General features: G+C 37.6%; 1 protein-coding gene across 1 annotated transcript in view; it reads right to left on the bottom strand.

The window, feature by feature from the left end:
• LOC128606240 (SH3 and multiple ankyrin repeat domains protein 2-like) overlaps positions 1-25,406 on the bottom strand; it is a 165,904-nt gene that overhangs the window by 43,812 nt on the left and 96,686 nt on the right. Inside the window, exons 12-16 of the mRNA XM_053622277.1 lie at positions 14,400-14,539; positions 13,353-13,481; positions 12,944-13,025; positions 6,790-6,872; positions 529-653 (exon numbers count right to left, since the gene is read on the bottom strand). Of these exons, the coding sequence (XP_053478252.1) occupies positions 529-653; positions 6,790-6,872; positions 12,944-13,025; positions 13,353-13,481; positions 14,400-14,539 (559 nt within the window). The remainder of the gene's footprint in view (positions 1-528; positions 654-6,789; positions 6,873-12,943; positions 13,026-13,352; positions 13,482-14,399; positions 14,540-25,406) is intronic.

Here is a 25,406-nt window from a genome sequence, read left to right as displayed (position 1 = left end):
CTGTACCAGTCTCAATGCACACCAAATCTAAGGGGCATCACTTAACACGGCTATCTGTAATAGGCTGCATAAATCTACAGTCTCAGCTAGAAAGAAATCAGCCCCAACCTCTACTTCATATGTTACACGTATTTCTTCTTATGTCCACTTGAGTTGCTGTTGTTCTTGGCTCCAAAATAGTAAAATATAATGAAAAACCCCATTTGTTAACAGCAATTAAGAGCATATGGATGGCTGTGCTAGCCCATTCATACCAGACGGCCCTGCCGGACACACTATGTACGGTTATGTACTGTACACTCGAACATCATGTAGAATAGTACAGAAGCATGTGATTTCATGCAAAGCTTGAGGTTCAATGGAGTTTTGTTATAATAAGGATCAGCTGAATTAAATGTTCGATTTGGATTGGACAGCTGATTGGATAAAATCATTAGTTTGTAACTATGGCTGACATAATAGTAAGAACACTAATTAAAAATTTATTCCAGCATTTGAGAAAGGACAGAGCTTTGAAATGCACCTTACCTCAATGAGGAAGTCACCGGTCCGAAGCCCCGCCTCCCATGCAACTCCACCTTCATCCACTGACTCCAGATACTGAAGGGCAGGAAAAGCGGGAGTAGGTGTAAACTCCTCGATGGGCGTGTCCGCTTTTGAGTGTATTGGGAGGTAGAAACGAGAAAATTTGAAGACAGTTAAAATGAGTTTGATTGAGTGATAGAGTGATAGATTGTATGGTAGTGTTTCGGAATGGGTGCGCATCCTTGATGGGATGGAATTGTTAGATTTTTTTGGGAGATAATGGAAGTGGATTTATTTTTATTCTGTTTATTAAGTTATTATAGTTATTATAAATGGATGTGTATTAAAATGGGAGTGTATTAGTGTGTATTAATTAGTTTAAAGGAACACTTTGGCCAGAGATGAAATTCAGACTTTGGCCCTCTTACCCCATGTATAGTTGGCCAAACCAAAAGCTGAGACATGTTTGGGGCCTGAAGTTTGCTTCTTTAGTCTTACACTGGAGCTAATGATGGCTAATGTTGCTAGTAAGTAAGGGAAGCATTTAGCCTGTAGTTGGACATCGTCCAAACTGCATGTCTAAATCAGTGGTTCTTAAACTTTTTCACCGTGAGGCCACCCTTGTGTAGGATGCATCCCTTTGTGGCCCCCTAGAGTCGTCAAATTTTCACAGTTTCGTTTTTTTTCACACTAGACCCTTCTGTATTAACTTCCTCAGATAAGAGACTATGTGCTCTAGCTAAAACTTATACATTTTAAATAGTCTTAGGTTTTTATCAGTGTGTGGCTAACAGTAATGTACACTTGTATATCAACAGACCCCCCTCCCCTCTCCTTATCAGTGTTTGAAAACCACTGGTCTAAATCATCAAACATTCACCTTAAGAGACATCTTTTGGTTATGTAATACCATTTCTACATAAAGATTCTTAAAACAGGAGAATAAAACTGTATTTTGAAATTCAGGATCACATCCAAAATGCCATTCCTCCTTCAGTTCTTGTGTGAGCTTATCTGATACTTATGACACCGAACTATGTGCTCAATAAGAACTTGATTCTGACTTCAACATGGCCACTACTACTGTTTCTACCTTTGTGATGTCCTTCTGTCCAGTTTATAAAAAGTACAGTGACAGAAACCACACAAGCAAGTCTGAGATTAATGAACAATTCAACATAGTTTGAGTGTGTTAGCATAAGCTAGATTAGTGGTTCACAGTTTTCCTGCTCCTTTTGCCTCCTGCTCTGCACATATTATTGTTTCCTGCTGTAAGACACATTCAATTATATGAAATGCAATCAGTGGTCAGGATGTAAAGTCTCAAAGTCTACACTTACTATCCAGTTTATTAGGAACATTTGTATACCTGCACATTTATCTAGATTTATCCAATTTAACTAATCAGCCAATCATGTGACAGCAGCACAGTGCATAAAATCATGCAGATACAGGTCAAGAGCTTCAGTTAATGTTCACATCAAACATCAGATTGAAGAAAATATATGATCAATGTGACTTTGATCATGGCATGGTTGTTGGTGCCAGATGGGCTGTTTTGAGTATTTCATGCTGCTGATTTCCTGGGATTTTCACACACGAAAGTCTCTAGAATTTACACAGAATGGTGTGAAAAACAAAAAAACATTAAGCAAGTTGGCAGCTCTGTTGCTGGAAACGCCTTGTTGACAAGAGACGTCAGAGGAAAATGGCCAGATTGGTTCAGGCTTCAATTCATCCATCCATCCATCTTCTATACCGCTTATCCTCTTCAGCGTCATGGGGAACCTGGAGCCTATCCCAGGGATCATCGGGCACAAGGTGGGGTACACCTTGGACAGGGTGCCAATCCATCGCAGGGCACACTCTCATACACATTCACACACCCATTCATACACTACAGACACTTTGGACATGCCAATCAGCCTACCATGCATGTCTTTGGACTGGGGGAGGAAACCGGAGTACCCGGAGGAAACCCCTACAGCACGGGGAGAACATGCAAACTCCAGAAAAGCATCTCAGCATGCACAAAACATTGAACCTTGAGGTGGATGGGCCAGAACAGCAGAAGACCACATCATGTTCCACAGTCTCCTGACCTATATCTGTATGCTTTTATACATTGTGCAGCTGCCACATGATTGGCTGATTGGATAACTCCATAAATGAGCAGGTGTGCAGGTAAACACATGAAAGTAAAGAGTAGTTAGATTAAAACTTGTGTTGCAAAGAATTTTGACTGCACCACATATGTGAAATTGTAACTGTGTAAAGTGACCATAGAGCTAAATTTTGTCAAAGAGAGTGACCATTCTGACCATCTCCAACAACCAATAGCATGGCTTTCCATTACCACTAAACACTGCATCCATTATTGAGATTAAAAGCTCTGTGAACCCATTTCTACTTAGTGAAAAGTGATGTGTTATGCAATTTAAAATAAGTTTTATATTATAACATCCACAGAGGTTCATAAATATAACACCTGCAACCCAAATGGTTCAAAAACAAGATGTTGCAGTATGTAAATTAAATTAAACGTGTTTGTAGACGGAAAAGATAAGATAAGATAAGATATTAATTTGGCTAGTTTATTCCTGTCAAGTATTTATTTACATTTATTTAAAATTATTAAGCTCAGAAATTAGCTCTGTGTCTCAAAATTAAATGTTCATGTTCATGGCTGTTTACAGCGGCTGTTCTGTCATCTAATTTGCAGATTCACATTAGCCATTATAGCTTAAAACTGCAGTGAACCTATTCAGTAACTTTTATTTGGGGAAAGTTTTTAAAAGTTCAGTATTTCCTGAATTTGATCGTGGTGACAGTTTACATTCTCACTAGGCTCGAATCAAACTCAAATCAAACCTTCTACAGGATTGGGAAACATTGCTTAAACACACACTCTAACACACTGTTAACTCATCCATTTTGTCCTTATGATGGGTGTGCTAATGATGGAAAATGTGTAGAGCATGGAATCCTCATAGCATTTATTAATGCTAACCCTAACAGCTGGATTAGCAGAGTAGAAAAATTGTATAAATAGAGCACATACAGTACTGTGCAAATGTTTTAGGCACCATATTATTTTTTGGACCAACTTTGTTATAGATTTTTATTTTACATTATCAAGTCAGAACAAAAAAACATTTTAGATTTCCAAACATTAGTTTTCCAGCACAAAATTAAATGTCAGTAAAGAAAGCAGCATATTATGTAAGAGAACACTTTTCAGACAAAAAAACACAATGAAGGCTGCCGGATTTTGCTGCAAAAATTAGAAGCAAGTATGACAGTCAAAGTCTCCAGAGGAACTGTGACTGGTTCTGCAAGATGTTCAGTAAAACTTACAGCTCATTTCCTTATAAAACTGTAGAAGGTGTACCTGAGACTACTCATTTTTTAAAAGCAAAGGATTGCCAAACTAAATAGTGACTTTGTTTCCTTTACTACTGTTTACTGCTCTTTACAGTATTTTTTAAATGTAGAAACATTTAATTTCTTTATTTTTGAAGGCATCTTTGCTCTACAGCATTTCTTGACTTGTGCACAGTACTGTATATTATTACAATCACAAACCAGTTTCTGTTTCATTCTATTTTTGTTTTAAAGCATTGTACAAATTTAACAAGAGTGTAGTGAGTACAGAATTGTTCCTAATTTCTTTTTATCTATTCACCGTATTCTGCCCAATTTGCGTACCTTGCTGGGGTAAAATATTCCCATAAAATTATGGTCATCGACAGCATAATAATTCTATGTGTAATTCAGTATAAAATTAGACTTTATAAAATGTGGTATTTTATGGGTATTTAATAATATATACATATGAAATACAATATTTTAATAATTTTATAAAAATCTGAATTTATACTGAATTACACATTTTATTACACCATAATTTTATGGGAATACTTGGCCCCACCTTGGCCGCCCCAACTTGCCCCCCCGATCATTAACTACAAAATGTTACCTCACATGCTCACATTACCTCACATGCATTACACACGTGTGTGTGTGTGTGTGTGTGTGTGTGTGTGTGTGTGTAATGTTAATTATACATATACAGTACTGTGCAAAAATCTTAGGCACATGCAAAGAAATGCTGTAGAGCAAAGATGCTTCAAAAATAGCATGAAATGTTTCTACATTAAAAACAAAAACTATAAAGTGCAGTAATAAACAGTAATAAATGAAACAAAGTCAATATTTAGTTTGACGACCCTTTGCTTTAAAAAAAACTAGTAGTCTCAGGTACAATTAGTGCAGTTTTATAAGGAAATGAGCTGTAAGTTTTATTGAGCATCTTGCAGAACCAGTCACAGTTCTTCTGGAGATGTTGACTGTCACACTTGCTTCTTATTTTTGCAGCAAAACCCAGCAGCCTTCATTATGTTTTTTTTTTTGTCCGAAGTGTTCTTTTATGTAAGATGCTGCTTTCATTCCTGATATACACACATTTTTCTGTAACAAAATTTACAATAAGTAAATTTTTTTGTTCATTTTGTGCTGAAAAACTAATGTTTTTCGAATGTTTTTTTTTTAAACATTTTTTTTTGTACTGACTTGATAATGCAGAAGTCATAAAAAAGGGTGCCTAAAACATTTGCACAGTACTGTATATTCTGTTATTATTCTGTATAGTAACAGAACAGTAATAGGAAAATAATGCTCTTGTGTGCTGTTGTGCTTGAGGGAAGGGGCTAGTGCAAGAGGAGAACTTTCTGAACTAACGGACTATAGCACTTACAGCCAAGTAGGTATAATTTCCTGTCCTGATTAGCTGGATGTTAGTGATCATTTGTTTTTCTCGTGTTGGGATACCACATACACTGGAGCTTTATATCTGAGGTGCTATTTTATTGACAGACACCAGAATATAAGGAGAACTTCACCAAATCTTACAAAAAAATGTAAAAAAAAAAAAAAAAAAAGAAAGAAAAGAAAGAAAAAAAAAGAAAGAAAAAAGAAAAGTTTACTTTTTTCTCACCTGCAGCCATTAGCTTCTACCGACACAAGCCTTTAAATTTTAGATTGAATCCACTTGGGGTAAGGGGAAAACTTCATCTGGGCTCAGGTAAGAAGACTAAACTGAGGATGAAATCTGTTTTTCAATTTGTTCTTAAAGTAATGACATGGTTGTAGTGGTGTGTTTGGTTATCATTAGCAGGAGAGTGAGGATCATCAATTCTGAGGAAGGCGATGATGAGGATTGTGAGAAATTAAATATAATCAAAATTTCAGGGTCTCAGAAGTCTGGATGACTAAAAGCTAGTTTAAACCTGCACACCTTGATTTTTAATGACATGATGTGGTTGTTTGGAGGAGAAGCATTAGGCTAAGGAAATCAGTTATTACAATAGGTATAGCTGTTATGGTGTGTTTCACCAGGAGTGTCAGATAATGGTGATGATGGTGATGAAGAAGAAGAACTGAAATGGACTAGAAGTATGTGCTGGAATTAGGAAAATTCTTTTAGGCTCTTCATGTGTGTGTTCTGGTGCAAATCACCGTTGAACACCTATATAAAGTGCATGATGATGATGATGAAGGTTAGAACTGAGATGAAAATATCTGGATTAAAAATCTGGATCAATCATATGTTTGTGTGTTTGGTGTGGGATGATGATGATGATGATGATGAAGGAGTGACCCAACATAAAGCAACAGTGTAGACTCGATTGACACATGCTCTCAATCCAGATTACTAATCCAGACATTTTTCTTGTGGTTAATAGCTAAATGTGGGTGTTTTAGGTGTTTGACGCGTAATAGTAGGATTGGAACTGACATGGTGATGATGATGCTAATGATGATGATACTGATGATGTTGATGATGACGATGATGATATTTCAAGTCCACACCTCTGTTTTCTGTGGTGATTAATGCTAATTATTAAAGGTGTGATGATGATGATGATGATGATTAAAAGGTGTGAAACTAAATAGACCCAAAATGTGGACTGGATTGACACATAAACTCAACCCAGCCTTCTAATCTCTAAATTAATGGCGATTTGTGGGTGTTTTGGTGTCTCATTAGAAGTGTAGCTCTAATGATGATGGTGATACTGATACTGATGATGCTGATAATTATGATGATGATGTAAAGTGAAATATCATAATATGGACTCAATTGAGAAAATTTGGCTTGAGGAAATAATGTGGGTGTCTGAGAACAGATTTGTGAGATGGATGATGATGATGATGATGATGATTATGATGATGGTGGTGACGAAGGTAGGAACTCTGGCTTACCTTTCGCTCCTCTCAGCACGAACCCGAATCCCTCGTTCTCCTTCTTGTGCAGCACCACAGTCTTTTCGTCGATGGCGCAGTCGCTGCGGAGGAAATTGCGAACGTAGCGTCCGTTATTGCATCCCATCATCCTCATCATGGCCACCGCCTTGCGGCCAGAGTGCACGTTCATCATGATGGAAGGTAAGGGAGGACGGACCGTAGGGATGGAAAAGATGGATGGTTGGATGGATGGCTGTGTTTCAAATTAATGGAGGGGTTAACGCATCCCCTCTTTTCCTCCGTCCCTCGGAGAGCGAGTCGCTCACCGAGGCCTCGTCGCTAAAAACAACCATCACCGGCTCGATGAATAAATGATGAAATAAATGATGAAGAGCGGCAGCAGAGGAACGAGAGGAAACGTAGAGCGGAAAAATGAGTGCAGGGAGTGATGGCAGCACACAAACGCAAGGATCGTGCGAGTGAGTGTGTGTCATCAGCAGCCAAGAAGCAGCGGTGACATTTTCATTCCTGCGATCCTTTTGGCAGCATGAAGAAGCGAGTGTGTAAGAGCAGGAGAGGGTTTCTCTCTCTCTCTCTCTCTCCCCCTCCCTCACTCATTTCTCTCTCACTCTCTCTTGTTCACTATCTCTCTCGCGCTCTTTTATGTAACATTATGTACTACTCAGTCAGCATCACTTCCAGTTTGAAGATTTACATGCAGTTTTATTATACAGTAATATCTGTCTAATAATAGATTTATTTAATAATAATAATAATAATAATAATAATAATAACAACAACAACAACAACAATGTTGTTATTATTATTATTATTATTATTATTATTATTATTAAGTAACTTTAATCTTAATAATAAAAATCTTCACATGTCTATAAAGATTACAAGTTGCTTCCTATGTGTGTGTGTGTGTGTGTGTGTGTGTGTATGTGTGAGTGAGTGAGAGTGATAAACAGAGAGAGGGAGAGAGAGAGAGAGAGAGGGAGAACAAGGTTATATGTGTGAGCATGAGTGTGTGTATGAGTGTGAGTGTGAGAGACTTCTGCAGTCCTACAGTCCTAGCAACAGAGCAGAGGATGCTTAGTTACCCTGGCAACCAAGTCTGTTTTTTTTTTTTTTAAGATGCCGTGCTGATGGAGGTTGATTCAGGTGATCATGTGATCTAAATTTCACACACAGGTGAATTGAATTCTGTGACAGCGTTTTCAATCCCGTAAGAATAACGAATGATAACGCAGCTTTTCAAATCCACATAAAACCGTTTCCTAAAAACTGAGAAAATCTCATCCGTAAATTTGTAGAGTTTTGTGTTTTTGGTGTTAAGGGAGTACACACTAGATGGTCAGGCAAAGATGCACATATTAAAATCCCTAGTGTTGAATTAACACCCAGAGTGTTCATTTGTGTCCAGTGGACTTATATAAATACTGTAGGGTGTAAATTCATCACTCTGGGTGTTAAATCAACACTGGGGATTTTGCTGTGCAGTGTCACACACACACATAATGTGCTTTGATGTTGTTTATAGGCAACACTAAATACTAAAACGTCTCAACGAGGATGGAAATAAGCATGATCCCATCATCACTACACAGAAATGGAGTAATACTGTTTGTCGTGAATGTCACTGGACTTGTTTGTACTTTTTATGTGCTAACACACAAGTGTGAGAAGCTACAATGCAAATTGTGGATGAAGGCGTGGTCAACAGGGTTGCCAGGGTGGCAGTGTTTACTGCCCACCGTACTAGTTTTGGAATAAGGTTGTGGGTGTAATTGGCGAGGTGGCTTTTTTTTTTTGAGTGGATAGTTTACAAATAATCCCAAACCGCCATGATCTTGTTTTAAAAGCAATAATCAGAATTAATCAATTCCCACAATCAAAGGGAACATGTAAATCCAGATATTGTGTTTATGATGTGCGAAGAATTTCTGTTGTAAGACACTGCAAAGACTGGGACAGGGAAAGAGGGATTGTGAAGTGGATGGCAAAAAAAGTGTACTGCAGATATTGCCAATCAAATATTTTTGGAGAGATTTCTGAACGGACCTAAAAGGTACAGACCAGCTAAAAATGATATGTATAAGTTTGAATCAGTTACATTCATTCGGACTGTTATTATGCTTTGTGTAATTTGTTTTAATGAAACAATCATTTGATAGTAAATGCTTGGGAACGATAGATAGATAAATTAAACATATAGATGGATGGATGGGTAGATAGATAGAAAGATAGATAAGCAGAGGAAAATTATGTAATGACACTGCAGATATAACAAAGCTGATTTTTTTTTTTCAATGAATGAATTAAAAAAAATTTAATTTAATAAAAAAATATCGGGAAGCATAACTATTCACACTTCAACCCCCCCAATGTTCAAACCAAATCTACACCTATGGACACACAATTATTTTTAGTCTTCAAGTTTCCACTACCTCAGTTTTTAGATATTGTCCACTTACATCACTGACCATATTGCACTACAGTACAATAACTTTTTTAAGTTTTAACAATGGAATGTGTAAATAATATGGTGAGGCCTTCAATAATTCTGGAGGAAGATCAGAACGCTTAGGATCATTTCAGCTATATGTGACTCTCAGCTCTGATTGGAAAGGGCAAATGGGCAATTAAATCTGGCTAAAGGAGTGAGGACATAAAAACTACATTACAAATATTGTAGTAAAACAGGCTATAGGTTTCTCTTTCATTAAATAAAGCCTTGTTGACCTTAAATCTAAATTTGTTTAAATTAACTTTGGGTTAGTCAATTAATTACCAACTAACAATAGTCCATTAACAGTCAAAAGGACTTTCCAAATGCATCTCTAGTAATAACACAACTACTGATTCATAAGACATTCTTCCTCAGATCCCTCCATCTCCTCTTGTGTTCAGACTGTAGACAGTTTGCAGTTCATGCAAAATTTAACGGCACCTTCTGTCAGTGTGTAAAAAAAAAACCAAAAAAACAAAACAAAAAAAAAAAAACGACATGAATATTTAATGCAGTGTTGTGTTTCAGCCCCCCAGGGAAAATTCAGCTTGACTTTGAGAAAAAACAGACTGAATTATCTCATTAAAATCCAATTTCACTGCAGCAGCACATTTGGGTCAGTGCTGCAGAGAAATAGATATTATAAATGTCTGCATCAGAAACAACAAGCTGGGCTTTTCAGCGTTTTTACACTTCTGATGTCACTGTCAATTTTGCAGTATCAAGAACACAGTGTTTGTGTGTGTGTGTGTGTGTGTGTGTGTGTGTGTGTGTCTTATAGTGTCTTATGAATAGTTTTATGCATGACTGACTGGATGGAGATACTACTGACAGTTCATGCGTCCATACATTATTTCTGGCCTATTAATTCCGCTCTGCAAAAAAAGAAACACTGTAAAGGAAAGAGAGTAAAAAGGCTGAAAAAAGTTTCATCTGTGACAAAACCTTCTAAGACAAGGTTGCTAGAGCCTGTTCCCTGAACATTAGCCATAGTCTTCTTCTTCTTCTTTCTTAGTTATTGTTCATTAAATGTGCTGCTTTAAAATCTATTTACATATATATTTTTCTGTGGTACTTCAGTGTTTAAATATTGGCACTATCACTCCTTATGGAATTATATGAAAATACAGTACCATTACTATTTTTTGAATAGCTAATATCCGCTAAGGTAGTTAGTAATTTAGCTACAATGATTAGATTAAATGATTTGAGTCACTGCCAGCTAGGAACAGGCCTCTGATAGTTTTTATAGTGCTATACTATACTATAGTATAATATAGTATGTGGAAAAGTTTTAAGCACCCTATATTACATATATGAGTCTAATATGCTGAATTTATGCCTTCTGCATTAGTGTGTTCATACAATAGAAAAGGGGGAAAACTGATTTCCAATATATTTTATTACCAAGAAAATAATGATCATGTTAATGTTAATCAATGTAATAATCGATGTTAATGTTAATTTTTTTTTGTTGTTGTTTATTATTAAAGCGCACCAATTACGGTTTTGAAACTTGCCTAATTTTGTTTTAGAAGTCTCATACAATATATTTACATGCATCCAAGGTCAAAAAACACTTTAACGTGCTCATAATTTAAACTGCAGTATTACCCCCCCAGTGTTTAGGATTCATTCTAAACTCCTCCTTTCAGAGAGCATACTCTGCTCTGATTGGTCAGATGTCCCAGTCTGTTGTTATTGGTCTACTGCTGTCAGCAAGCAGCCAATGAAGACCAGAGGCAAGGTTTCTTGTTACAAACCTACTAGGTGTGTGCAGGAAGTAAGTCTGGAATTACTGACGACTCGTTTCAGCTGTTCAGAATCGGTTCCTTCTTTTGGGAGTCAATAACTCTGTTTGTCATGCACTTTGATTTTTGAAACTTTGCAGATGTTTTTACATTCACAAACAACTCTATAACAAACTACATGAAAGGTAATATTTGAAAAACCATAATAGGTGCACTTGAAGTAATGGACTATTACCAGAGACAGAAGAACTGTAACAGGTTCTTTATAGAGCCTGGAACAACATATCATTCCATTAGAAAACTGCATGACAGTGTACCTATGTTAAATTATGTTTTGATAATATTTTCTCTCTTTTTTTTTTAAATAGTTTTTTGTTCAAAATGCAAATATTTTAATACTTAGACACTTCTTTATGAAGGCATCTGCATGTTACACAATGTCTTTAGATATGCATAATGCTCAACATGAAGAAAAATAGTATAGTATAGTATTACTTTCTTGTAGTAAATTAACCATTCAATTCTTCATAATTAATTTCACTTTTTGTAGAACTAAGTATATATGTCCAATGGGCTTCATTTATCAATATTTTAGTAAAGTTGTGTATAAATATTTGCATAAGCCAAACTGAAGACACATTTTCCGCCAGAACGTTTCGGGAGTGCTTATGTTCCATTCGCAGTGCAAAGTTCAAAGCTTGTTTCCCGACATAGCTCATTTGCATTTAGTGATGCCCACAAAACTCCATAAAAGGTCAAGCACACAGAGGGCTGGAAACACTAAATTACTACCAAACAGTGAAGAAAAGGTAGAAAGGCAGAAATGGAAGTTAATTTGACTCACTTCTGTGTCAATAAACAATTTTTAGCAGTGTAACAGCACAGGTCAAAATCTAGAGACAAATTACAGAAAAGGTAAATTAAGTGTGAAATGAGGTGACAAGAAAATGTTGTGGCATGAAAACGGAGGAGAAAAAAAAGGAGATCTACTCTGTACCCTGGTGATCATGCACACCAAGCACGTCACACTGGAAAACTGGCATTTTAAAATTGCTTTAAGTGTCTCAGCTGATTTACTGGATCTAAAGTGTTGCACAGTGTTAAAAGAAGATGCTGTGGCAAATTATAAGCCAGCATTCATCCTCGAAAATACAAACAAACAAACAAGCAAACAAAACATACCGGTCTTATTATTACTGCAGCTAATTAATACCATGCGACACCTATATAAAACCCTAACCTTAACCTCAGTGACCAAAAGGAAACCTTTTAGATGCACATGCACACATGTCTGTGTGTCTTATATGACAGATACAATACTGTGCAAAAGTCTTAGGCACATGCCTAAATATTATGTTTGAAGCAAAGTTGCCTTCAAAAATAATGAAATTAAATGTTTCTACATTAAAAAAAAATATTATAAAGTACAGTAATAAATGAAACAAAGTCACTATTTAGTTTGATGACCCTTTGCTTTTTTTAAAAAAAAGAGTAATCTCAGGTACACCTTCTACAGTTTTATAAGGAAATGAGCTGTAAGTTTTATTGAGCATCTTGCAGAACCAGTCACGGTTCTTCTGGAGAATTTGACTGTCGCACTTGCTTCTTATTTTTACAGCAAAACCCAGCAGCCTTCATTATGTTTTTTGTCTGAAAAGTGTCTCTTATGTAATATGCTGCTTTCATTAATGACATACAAACATTTTTCTGTAACGTTTCATTTTGTGCTGGAAAACTAATGTTTTGTAATCTACAATGTTTTTGAACTGACACAATAATGTACAAGTCATAAAATAAAACTTATAATATAAGAAGACTAATAAGACTTTTGCACAGTACTGCATATGGTATGACTTATACAGTATTCTGTTATGAATTAATATGGATTTATGTACGATGAACGTACCTGGAGGCATCAAAGCTGTCATATGATCCCACGGTGTAATGCCTGAATAGCTTCTTTTTATCTGTCCGATCTATTCGGCTCTCTGGGGGAACACAAAACCGTATCAACACTTAAAAAGTTGATAATCAAAACATCATTATAAGCAAAAAACAAAAATTAAACCTAAATATTAGTGTTTTATTTAATTGTAACTATCATTAAACATTTAAGATAACATTAGGGTTTAGGATAATATAGCTAATTTAAATGTTTTTCATCCGACCACAATGATTTGAATATTCACTATTGAATTTTTTTTATCGTTAAATTCTTCTATTGTCCACATTTTAAAGCTGTGCTATCTACAGCCACAAACAGAGACAATATGACAGCCACACACACACTCACACACACAGGTGTGTAGACTTACGTGGTCTGTCCTCGTTGGTTTTGCCAGGAATTTCTTCCACACAATTAGCTGGAAACCAGCCGACACGGCCACGAGTGCTGCCTTCCCAGTAGCCACCTTCACCAACACTGAGGACTGAGACAGCCAAAAATCAATTCACCATTCTCCTCTAAGATTTGTTATTGTTACTGATCTGTTACAGATCAGAGACAGAGCCAGTGTTTAGACATTCACTTCATTTTATAACAAGTGTAAGACATTTTGAACACACAGCATTGACTATTGTGGAATCTTAAAGGAGACCTATTATGCAAAATTCACTTTTATGTGGTGTTTGATCATAAATGTGTGTGTGAGTGCATAGCCCATTTTATTTACAAATATAAAAATGTAAAAGTTGAAATTGTATAAATATTCTGCCACTTGTGCAAATTAGTTTTTGATCTAATGGATAGATTCAAATGGTTACAGAATCAGATTTTAAGCTTGTTAATGAATAATTACATATAATTAGCACATTTTATCAGTAGATTATATGGCTTTATTTTGTCCCCTAGTGGGATAAGAAGGTCCACGAGGTGATTTTGATTTAAAACATGGCTTTTAAATTCATTTAGTGGGCCGGATTAGGACCTTCACTGGGCTGGTCCTGGCTTGTGGGCTGTAGGTTTGACATCCTGGTTTATTTCAATATGTAGTGTAATCTAGGAGCTTAGTAGAGAACAGACTTTACTTCAGTACATGTGAGGTTTGTAAATTCAAGCACTAACCATATTTTATTTTGGGACAACGCACATGATGTTAGCAACCCCTTCATTAGCATAGTACATGATGGAACAGGTCAGTATGTGAATTTGCTCATTTGTTTAGAAAAAACAGTCCATCTTTCAGGCCCTCTCAAGACACCACATGTGTTCATATTTCTCACTGTAAACACACTAAACTATTATGTATATTCAAACACTGTCTAGTACATAAGTATGTGATTTGAGACATGCCTTAAGGGACCTGCATCTATGTGTGTACATGTGCATGTGTATGTGAATATATCTGTGGGTGTGTACAGACCTTTGACCCTGTCATTTTTATACAGTGTGATTTCTCCCTCTGCTTGAGGCTGATAGGATCGCACGGCAACAAAATGGCGACCGGGGACAGCACTGTACAGCTTCCTTCTTGACCCCGAACCATCAAGACTTGTGTTTGCTCTGAGGAAGATAGGAAGTGGAGAATTAAAATTGCTCTACTGCAGTAGCTTTCTTCAGGGACTGAATTTGAGAGTGTTGTTATAATAAAACATCCTCCTGCAAACATCATTGGAACTGGAAACATAACCATCACATTCAACTGTAATCTTTCCTCATGCTGCATAACAGGACTGGTCTACTTTGCTGAGGAAGGTCTGTCTGCAGAACAGGGACCAGTGGGTGTCATTAAGGGGGGGTAGATGGAAATGTGTTCGAGTTCATTCTGTATATTTAAGCATTACTGGGTAAGCATCTAATGCTTAAATGTAGTTTAATAATTACACACAAAAAAGTGAGGTTTTCTCTAATATCCTATCAGGTTAGTGTATGTCCACCAGCTAGTTGGCAGTAAAGGTGAAGATTATGAAAAAAAAATCATTGCATAAATCATGGCAGATTAGCTGACTTTAGCGAGCTGGCTAACAAATCAGGCAAAGTTCATATTTCAAATTTCAGATATCACTATTAGGACTCCATCAATCCATCCATTTCTGTACCTCTTATCCTTCACAGGGTCATGGGGAGCCTGGAGCCTATCCCAGGGGACTGGTAGCATGAGGCAGGGGACACCCTGGACAGAGTGCCAATCCATCTCAGGGCACAATCATGCACACACACTCTTTCACACACTACAGACAATTTCGAGGTGCCAAACTGCCTACAACGCATTTCTTTGGACTGGGGGAGGAAACTGGTTGACCCGGAGGAAACCCCCGAAGCACGGGGAGAACATGCAAACTTCATGAACACAGGGTGGAGGTGGGAAACCCCAGCCCTAGAGGCATGAGGCAACAGTTCTAACCCCCTATTTAGGACTCATACATATATAATTACAGAATTAATACTGTGATGTGAACACATATAAATAAAAATATTACACATAAATAACATTTTCCAACAAACAGTCACTTTTTTTATGTGGCTTTAATGGCAAATCAAATAGCATGCTGTTGGGCATGTAGTGATCTAGGAAGGGTCTACAAAGACCCTGTTATGTTAAACTGCTTGCAGTGAGAATATATGATGAATTGGATGATATTTTGTGTATTGCTTTAGGATTAGTTGAAGAGGCACATGTGTCACATCAATGACTGCACAAAAAAGGACAAGCAAACTACCTTCCCATGATTCCCAGACAGCCAATGATCTACAAACCTCATCACATGATCCTTCCCAAGCAACATTCAGCTGGCTACTAATTACACACACCTGTTTGCTATCCATACAACTCATTGAAATAATCCAGACTCACAAACAGTCACTGCCAAATAGTTTCTTGAAGAAACCTTTCTATGATATTACTATGTCCTTTGTTCATTGCCTTTTTTTTTTTTTTAACCTTGCCTTGTCTCATATTTACCCCATTTAGCCTAGCCTGACAACAGCCTATTGTTGTTTTTGAGTATTTTTGATGGACTTTGTTTAATAAAGTCTTTAACCTGAACCTGTGTCCTTCCATCTGCTGTTCATGACATTGTGGGCAGCCTAATAGAAGTACAGACTAATCTTATTGACAGTACTGTATTTCTTAAGGTGTTACTAGTGCTAAGATAGATTAGTTCAGTCAAATACACAGTTCTATTTTGATCTGTCAACAAAGTAGCTTTAGTAGGGGAGAGCTGGCACAGTTGTAACACAGCACAGTTATTACACGCTTATTTTTTCTAAATGTGCGCATGCAGCCGTGACTTTATTACATGCAAATACAAGCACATTGCTTATCCTTGCCTGTCTTAAAAACAAATGAACAAACAAACAAACAAACAAACAAACAAATCAAAACTGGACTACTGCAACGCACTACTCTCGGGCCTCCCAGCCAGTTCTATCAAACCCCTTCAAATGATTCAGAATGCAGCAGCACGTTTCATCTTCAAACAGCCCAAAAAGACCCATGTTACACCCCTCTTCATCTCCCTCCACTGTCTTCCTATAGCCACCCGTTCCCTTACACAATCTGCGATCAATTAATGACAGACGTTTAGTAGTGCCTACGCAGCATGGCTCAAGGTCCTTTTCCAGAACCTTCACACTAACTGTCCCTCAGTGGTGGAATGAACTTCAAACCTCAATCCAGACCTCAGAATCTGCCACTATCTTCAAAAAACAGCTAAAGACCCACCTCTTAACTAACTGAACACTTAACTAACCCCTAAAATGCCAACCCCACATTATCCTTAAAAAAAAATAAAAAAGAAATAATCTACTCTGACACCTACACCTCTCCTCTGCGCACTTTGCTTTTCTTGAACTCAATTAAAGATGTTTTATGGTAGCACTACTTGTATTGTTCTCCGCTTGATACATCGCTTTGCTTGTATTTTTTCATTTGTAAGTCGCTTTGGATAAAAGTGTCTGCTAAATGAATAAATGTAAATGAATAAATGTAAACAAACAAACTAAAAAAAACAGCGCAATTCATCCTGTTGTATTTGTGAAAAGTCCATTTTCTGTCATATAGGTAAAGAATTTTTTTCCCCCCCTAATATTATTTTTTCCTTGTGTGTGAAATCTGTGCTGTTGTCTACACTTATCTCTAAACTAATTGTTAGAATTGTTTTCAGAGTTCATGCATGCTGCTGTTTGAAAGATTGCAAGAAATCCTGGGTGTGATGAGCGGTAAGTGTAACACCTCTCATACTGTAATTATACAGAATCTTGCTTCAGAGTGTCTCACTGTTAAGACTAGCAAAAGGTAGTAGCACTGAAACAGAAAAAAATACACACAAATTTTAGTCTGTGTAAAAATGAATTCCAGTTGATGCAGAGCACATTAATATGTTGGTGTTTGTAAAATCAAAATTATAAACCTTAGTAACCATATACCATACTGTAATGATCATGGTTACTATGATATAAAAAAATGAATGGAAAATAATGAAAACAAGCATAAATATTTTGTAAATACTCCACTCTTCCCTCAAAGGCATATCACATGGAGAAGTGAATGCATGACGGGTTAACATTGATTTTCCTGATGTACGTATAGGTTTACAGCATATACAGCTATAAGCATTGTAATCAGCATTAGTTCCAAATTTAACCAAGTGTAAATATACATTGTAATTATGCATTATTCATGAGCTGGTACACTGTAGTTACACTGGAATAAAAGCAGAATATAATACAAAAGTGTTTCATTCTCTCTCTCTCTCTCTCTCTCTCTCTCTCTCTCATCTCTTTATATCTGATCACACTCATTTTCTACCAGAGCATCAAAACAATTTCTGCCATTGCAACACATCATTATCAAAAATATATTCAGTTATATTGAACAATTGAATTTAATGAAAATAACACCATGATAATAAACAATAGAGGGACCCCCCCATTCGTAATCTTAGTCCTTTTTTCCCCCAACTCATCTTCATCAAGGGTGCTAATACTTTTAGTAAGCATAACCTTGGTAAGTCAGTGCATTTTGTGAATACATGTAAAGAAGAATGTCTGAACGTCTCCTCACTGAACTGATGTGAGAGCTCCATCTTATGGAAAGTGTCTTTAACACAGTTATTTGTGCTATGAAAATGACACTGCGCTGCACAGTGCACACTTGGATGTTAAAGGGATTGATATCAACGAAATTATATTCGATATTCCAGCAACTCATATAACCATATGTCTAAATAATGTTATGAATTACTTTTTCTTTTCTTTTCTTTTTTACAACTGTGCTGCTGTCAGGGATTTTGTAGACGCATCGGATGCAAGTGCAGATTTTACTGAAAACAACCAAAACTGTAAAACAAGATCCATAAACATAAACATTGGATATAAAGCAAAAACAGGCCAGACTATGAGCAAGGCTGTGGAACACACGACGACACACGCACAACAGCGACAAAAGCTTCACAAAGAAACATACAAAAACTAATCCTGCGTCCCAACTGGCATACTTACAGTGCTGTGAAAAATGTGAAAAGAAGTGCTGATTTCTTCTGTTTTTGTGTATGTAATTTCAAACAAAATACAACATAAAACAAGGGCAACCTGAGTAAACACACAATACAGTTTTATTATTATTTTATTTTATTGAAGCAAAAAAGTTATCCAACACCTATCACTTATGTGAAAAACGAATTGCCCCCTTAAACTTAAAGGGGACGTATTATACAAAATTCACTTTTATGTGGTGTTTGAACATAAATGTGTGTCAGCAGTGTGTGTACACAAGCACCCTACAATGGTAAAAATCCACCCACTCCTTTTTTATATTTCCCATAAATGATAAACAGTGTCTCAAAATCAGCCGTTTTCATTTTCAACGTAATATGACATCACGTTGTAACAAGCATCGCCCAGGGAGTCTGCCCTATTAGTATAGATCCTCCCGTGAGTGAGCTGCACACAATCTGGCGTGTTTTCCATGCTGGAGCAGCTACAGTGATAAGAAGAATGTCTCAGCTTCGTAAGCATTGTAAGTGTTCTGTTGATGGCTGTAAGAATGAACATAAGAGTCTTCATGTACTCCCGGCATCAGAGCCACTGAAGACACAGTGGAGATGTTTAATTTTTGAAGGAAATGTGCCCCCAAAATAGCTAAACTCTTGTATGTTTGTGCGAATCATTTTACACCAGACTGCTTTGTGAACGAGGGTCAATACAAAGCAGGATTTGCTGAAAAGTTGATTCTCAAGCATGGATCAGCACCAACTGTTCGTGATCCAGCTTCATATCCAAAAGATGTAAGTATCGCACTAATTTATGTGTCTTTGTTGACTACTTAAATAGCCCTTTATATAAACCAACCAACCCCCACCACAGCCACTTATTCATCCTGAATACCTACTTCACGACTATGGAGAAATTTTGATTTTCAAAATTCTCCATAGTCGTGAAGAAGGTATTCAGGATGAATATATATATATATATATATATATATATATATATATATATATATATATATATATATATATATATATATATATTTGTTGTTTTAATTGTTTTATAATATTTCTAAGTATAGATTTTTGTAACTTATACCATTTGGAAAAAACAACAATTTCTTTTATCAAGGATAGTAACGTCTGGCATGTAACCCTGTTCACTGAGAAGGGAACTAGACGTTGCATTTAGCATAACACTATGGAAGCGCCCTTGCGCGCGACCAGCATCTGAAGCTTGTGTAAAATCATGCCTATTTATAGGCCTGCCATGATCAGGTGACGTGGCAATTAAGTGTGTCACGTGATATATATATATGGCACCTGTGAACCATGCCGTCAGCCTCTAATTTTGTAATTAACACTTTTATTGATTCACAAGTTAACACAAAGAGACAAACAACATATATAATGAACCAAACTATTTTAACATAAATCCTCACTATAACCCCTCCCCCTACCAACCTCCCACCCCACCCTGGTCCCCCCACGAACACCCCTGTGGTCAATAGAATATAAACTCACATATCCAAAAAAATTAAAAAAAAAAAAAATAAAAATAAATATATATATATATATATATATATATATATATATATATATATATATATATATATATATATATATATATATATAAAATACACACAATTAAAAAAAAAAAGGAAAATACAATAATCAAGTATAATCATAGACTAAACTCTAAATTATACTCTCCACTGCCCCTCCTCGAGAGTCCCCCAAAAATGCCAAATAACTGCTCCATTTCTTCCTGAAGGAATTCCCAACTCCAATCCTTCTGCTCGACCCCTCCTCAAAAGCAGCCACCCTCCCCATCTCCACACACCACTCTGGAAACGAGGGCGCTCCATCTGATTTCCATCCCCTTAAAATAACCTGTCTACCAATCATCACACTGGTCAAAATCCAATCTTTTTTGTACCTATCCTCCAATTTTGTGACCTCACCATCTCCCAAAATACAGAGTCTAGGGAAGAACGAGATCTGAGTGTTCAACACCTCACATACAAAGCTCTGCACCTTCAACCAAAATTCTTGGATCTTACGACACCCCCAAAAAACATGGGTAGTGTCTCCATCTTCTGAATGGCATCGCCAGCAGGTGGGTGTGTCTTTAAGACCGAGCCTATACAATTTAGAGGAGGTCCAATAGAACCGATGTAAAATCTTAAATTGTATAAGGCGCACCCTTGCGTCTCTAGATGCAGTTTTTATATTTTTTAAAATCCTAGCCCACTCTCCCTCCCCCAATTCCAAATTTAAATCTTTCTCCCATAATCTCTTGAGAGTGGTCGAGACTCTGTCCCCTAGACTCTGAATCAGTAAGGAGTAATACACTCATGCTTCATGTCCGCTTCCAAAAGCAGAAATCACCTCTCCCAGAGTATCTGCTGCTTTAGGGGGGTGCATGCTACTCCCAAAAATAGTAGAGAGCAAGTGGCGTAGTTGAAGATACCTAAAAAACTGAGATCTAGGGATCTCAAAATGTTGAACCAATTTTTCAAAAGATAACATCACACCACTCTCTTAAAGATCACCGAGTGTATTAACCCCCCTTGTGATCCACTCTGACCAACAAAAAGGGGACTTAGTAGTTTGGGGTTTAGCCATAGGCTCCAGGCAACATTGAGATAAATACCAGAATCAAACACTCTGGACACTCTTGTCCACACTGAGTGCAGATGTGAAATAACGGGGTGTGATTTAACTTCTCTGGTTAGATTAATGGAAAGGCTTTGCAGTGGCAAAATAGGGGCAAGAACTTCTTGTTCAATGCAGAACCAGGGAGGGGCTCTCTCAGGTGGAAGTGACCAATGAGCCAAATGTCTGAGACCAAACGCATAATAATAAAACAGAATCTTGGGTAGGCCTAGCCCACCCTTGTCAATCGGCCTATGTAACTTATTGAAATTTAACCTGGGACGCTTACCATTCCAAATAAAAGACTTCGCTATACTCTCAAATTGCTTGAAATAAGAAAGAGGGACATCTATAGGGAGAGATTGTAGCAGGTAATTGAATTTTGAAATACAACTCATTTTAATAACATTAACCTTCCCGATCATAGATAAATGTAAAGAAGACCACCTGTCTACATCACTCGAAAACCTTTTTATTAACGGGTCAACATTAATACTAACTAAATCTGACAAATTTTTTGGAAATAAAATACCCAAATACTTAATGCCCTGTTTGGGCCACTGGAAGGCACCAGGCTGAAAGGCCGTTACTGGACAGTACGCTGTCAGAGCCAAAGCTTCGGATTTAGACCAGTTGACTTTGTATCCTGAGAATTTGGAAAAGGAATTAATAATTCTGTGGAGGAAAGGCATAGATCTAGTAGGGTCAGAGACGAATAATAAAATATCATCTGCATAAAGCAAAAGCTTATGCGCCACACCTCCCGCCACCTCCCCTGGAAAATCATTCTCCTTTCTTATCACAGCTGCTAATGGTTCCAGGACAAGACAGAACAATAATGGGGAAAGATGGCAACCCTGCCGGGTGCCCCTATCTAGAGTAAAATAATCTGAAATTAGTCCATTTGTTTGTACTGCTGCTACCGGGTGTCTATAAAGTAGCTTAATCCAACCAATGAAAGTATTCCCGAACCCATACACTTCCAAAATCTTAAAAAGATAATCCCATTCTACCATATCGAACGCCTTTTCAGCGTCAAGTGAGATGGCAGCAACCGGAGACTGATCATTCGCTACTGACCACATGATATCAATGAGACGTCTAATGTTATCAGAAGAGCTACGGCCCTGAATAAACCCAACCTGATCTATATGTATAAGAGATGTCATAACTTTACTTAATCGGTTAGCCAGAATTTTCTACAAGATTTTTACATCTAACTGGATCAGGGAAATTGGACGATAACTTTTACACTCACTTGGATCTTTGTCTTTTTTAAGAATCAGACTGATCTGGGCTTGTGTCATGGTTGGAGGAAGCTTTACATTCTTTAATGATTCTGTATAAACTTCTAACAGAAGTGGAGCCAGTTCTGTAGCATAAGATTTGAAAAACTCAGCGGCAAAGCCATCTGGCCCTGGAGACTTGCCTGTAGGCAGGGCCTTAATTACCTCACCAAGCTCCTCCAGGGTATCTCAGAATCAAGAGAATTTTTTTGCTCCGTTGTCAATTTCGGGAGTTCTAATGGTTCCACAAAGTTTCTAATATCTTCATCAGTAGACGAAGACATTGAACTATAGAGATCAAAGTAAAATTCTTTAAAAGCATTATTAATATCAATTGCCGAGGTAAAAATTTCACCACTAACAGACTTCACTGCGGGAATGGTAGAAAGGGCCTCCCTCTGTTTTATATATCTAGCCAAAGGTTTTCCTGCTTTGTCCCCCGACTCAAAGTATGACTGTCTTGCCCTGAATAACCAAAACGCCACTTTCCTCGACAAAATAGTATTATATCTATATTTCAATCTGGTCAATTCTCTGAGACCATCAGACGACATTCGGCGCTTCAGCTCTGCCTCTGCACTTTTAATATGTCCTTCCAACTCCACGAGTTCTCGTGCTTTGGATTTTTTAATGAATGAGGCATACTGTATGATCCGACCCCTAAGAACCGCCTTAAGTGCCTCCCACGCCACGCCCACAGAGGATACTGAGGACCAGTTGGTCTCCATATAAACATCAAGTTCAGTCTTTAACATTTGTCGGAAATCAGGATTTTGTAAAAGGGATACATTAAAGCGCCAACTAAATGATTTCTTCTTCTCCGTTTGTGGCAACACCTCTAAACTCACCAGGGCGTGATCTGAGACTAGAATGTTTCCGATTGAACAATCAGCAACAGATGAAATGAGTGATTTGGATATCAAAAAAAAAAAATCTATTCTAGAATAAATCTTATGGACTGAAGAAAAAAAATGTACCAGATGGGTTCAAAAGTCTCCAAATATCTGCAAGACCAAGATTTTTACACATCCTGTGAAGCATCACTGTTGCTCTAGGGGGCTTACACACTTTTGCAACACTATGATCAAGGACTGAGTCCATCAAAAGATTACAGTCTCCTCACAATATTATATCATGTGGGGTGCCAGCAGATTGCAACATCCCTTCAAGATCTATAAAAAAGCCCTGATCATCAGCATTGGGTGCATAAATATTAGCCAAAATAAGACTTTGCCCCTGAATTTCTGCTAAAACAGTAATTACTCTCCCTAATTTATCTTTAAACTGTTTGAGACATTTGAATTGTAGATGCTTATTTACCAATATAATGACTCCCCTGCTCTTACTTGAGCCAGCACTAAAGAAAACATGACCACCCCATATCTTCCCAAATTTTTCAGATTCCTGCGGGGAAAGATGCGTTTCTTGAAGAAACACAATATCATATTTCTTACGCTTAAGAAAAGTAATGACCTTCCTTCTTTTTATGGGGTGTCCTAACCCATTCACATTCCACGTGGAGAGAGATAGTACACTCATATTAACATCTGACATTTTGATATAACAGGAAAAATTAATTGTGATGCAATAATCAGCGAGCCGGCTGTTATGAAAGAATGACGTCATTATTCCAAAGTCCCGTGGAAGTACTCCACAAATCGGACTTCAGCCAACAGGAGGCACAAACGCAAGGAGCGAGCAGAGACATCTGCCACTGTCCTGAAGCAGTGTTATTCAACAAAAGAAGCCCCACCGCTAGGCGGAGCCAGCACAAAAGGAAACAAAACCGCATCCTGGTTCCTCTGATGGTCAAGAGCCAATTCACTCGGAGGCCGCATAATTTTGCGGTCGTCTGTAGTATCTATTATTAATCTGGGCTGGAACTTCATTGTAAAAGTGATCTTCCGTCCATGCCTAAATTTCTTTAAGGAAGTGATATTTCACAAAACAAAACAACCTCTAGCCGTTCGGCAGCGCCAACGCAAAAAGAAATAAAAAACGGCGCCCATTTTCCTCCAAAATCCAGAGTACGCACAGCGAGTCGACCCACTCACAAGAGAAACATCCAATGGATTATTCACCCATTGATTCAATAAAAGACATTGCCTGATTGGGACACGTAAATACTTTGCTGCCGTCTTTGGTGTTTATTCTCAGTCTGGCCGGAAACATCAGTGCAAAAGTGATCTTATGTTGGTGCAAGACTTTCTTGCATTCCTTGAACCGATCGCGTTTCTCTCTTGTCGAGTTCGCAAAGTCCGGGAACAAGAAGATATTGTGATTCTTCCAAGAACCTTCCTTTGCTCCTCGCCTGGCGCAACACGAGATCTTTATCGGATGATCTCAGAAACCTGGCCAGGATTGGTCGCGGCCTGTCTCCCTCGCCAGATCTCCGAGCCGGGACTCTGTGGGCCCGCTCAAGTTCTAATTTATGGCCTGTTACTGTATGTCAAGCAGACTCGGGAAAAGCTCGTCCAGAAATTTCACCATATCTCTGCCTTCTTCATGCTCAGGAACTCCAATAATCCGCAAATTATTCCTTCGGCTTTGATTTTCCAAATCTTCCAATCTTTCAAATATTTTTTCCAAGTCTCTCTTGGTCGCGGGCGGATTAGCGGATAATGCCCTTTCCGAAGACTCAAGATACTTGATTCGTTTCTCAGCATCCGCCACTCTTGTAACTAACTCAGAGAATTTTATTTCTATCGCGGTAATCGAACGTCGTATATCAACGAGATCTTCCAAGTCAGCAACAACCTTCGTCAACATCCCCGACATGTTGGACAGTTGGCGCTGGATTTCTTCTCCCGCCGCACCACCCAAAATGAGTCCGCGGTCCACAGGCTCGTCTGGGCTTCCATCTTGAACACGTAAGTGTCTTTTAATGTCTCCAGAGCTCGAGGATTTTGACTTCTTTGCCATGTTTACCTCAAACAGCAAAAGTGTAACTGGGTATACCGTATTTCACCAGATTATATCATGAAAATAATTAGAAAAATT

The sequence above is a fragment of the Ictalurus furcatus genome, chromosome 4, assembly GCF_023375685.1.
Source record: "Ictalurus furcatus strain D&B chromosome 4, Billie_1.0, whole genome shotgun sequence".
Taxonomy (NCBI): Eukaryota; Metazoa; Chordata; class Actinopteri; order Siluriformes; family Ictaluridae; genus Ictalurus; species Ictalurus furcatus.
The sequence above is the reverse complement of the archived record's forward strand: the minus strand, read 5'-3'. Positions and strand labels throughout refer to the sequence as shown.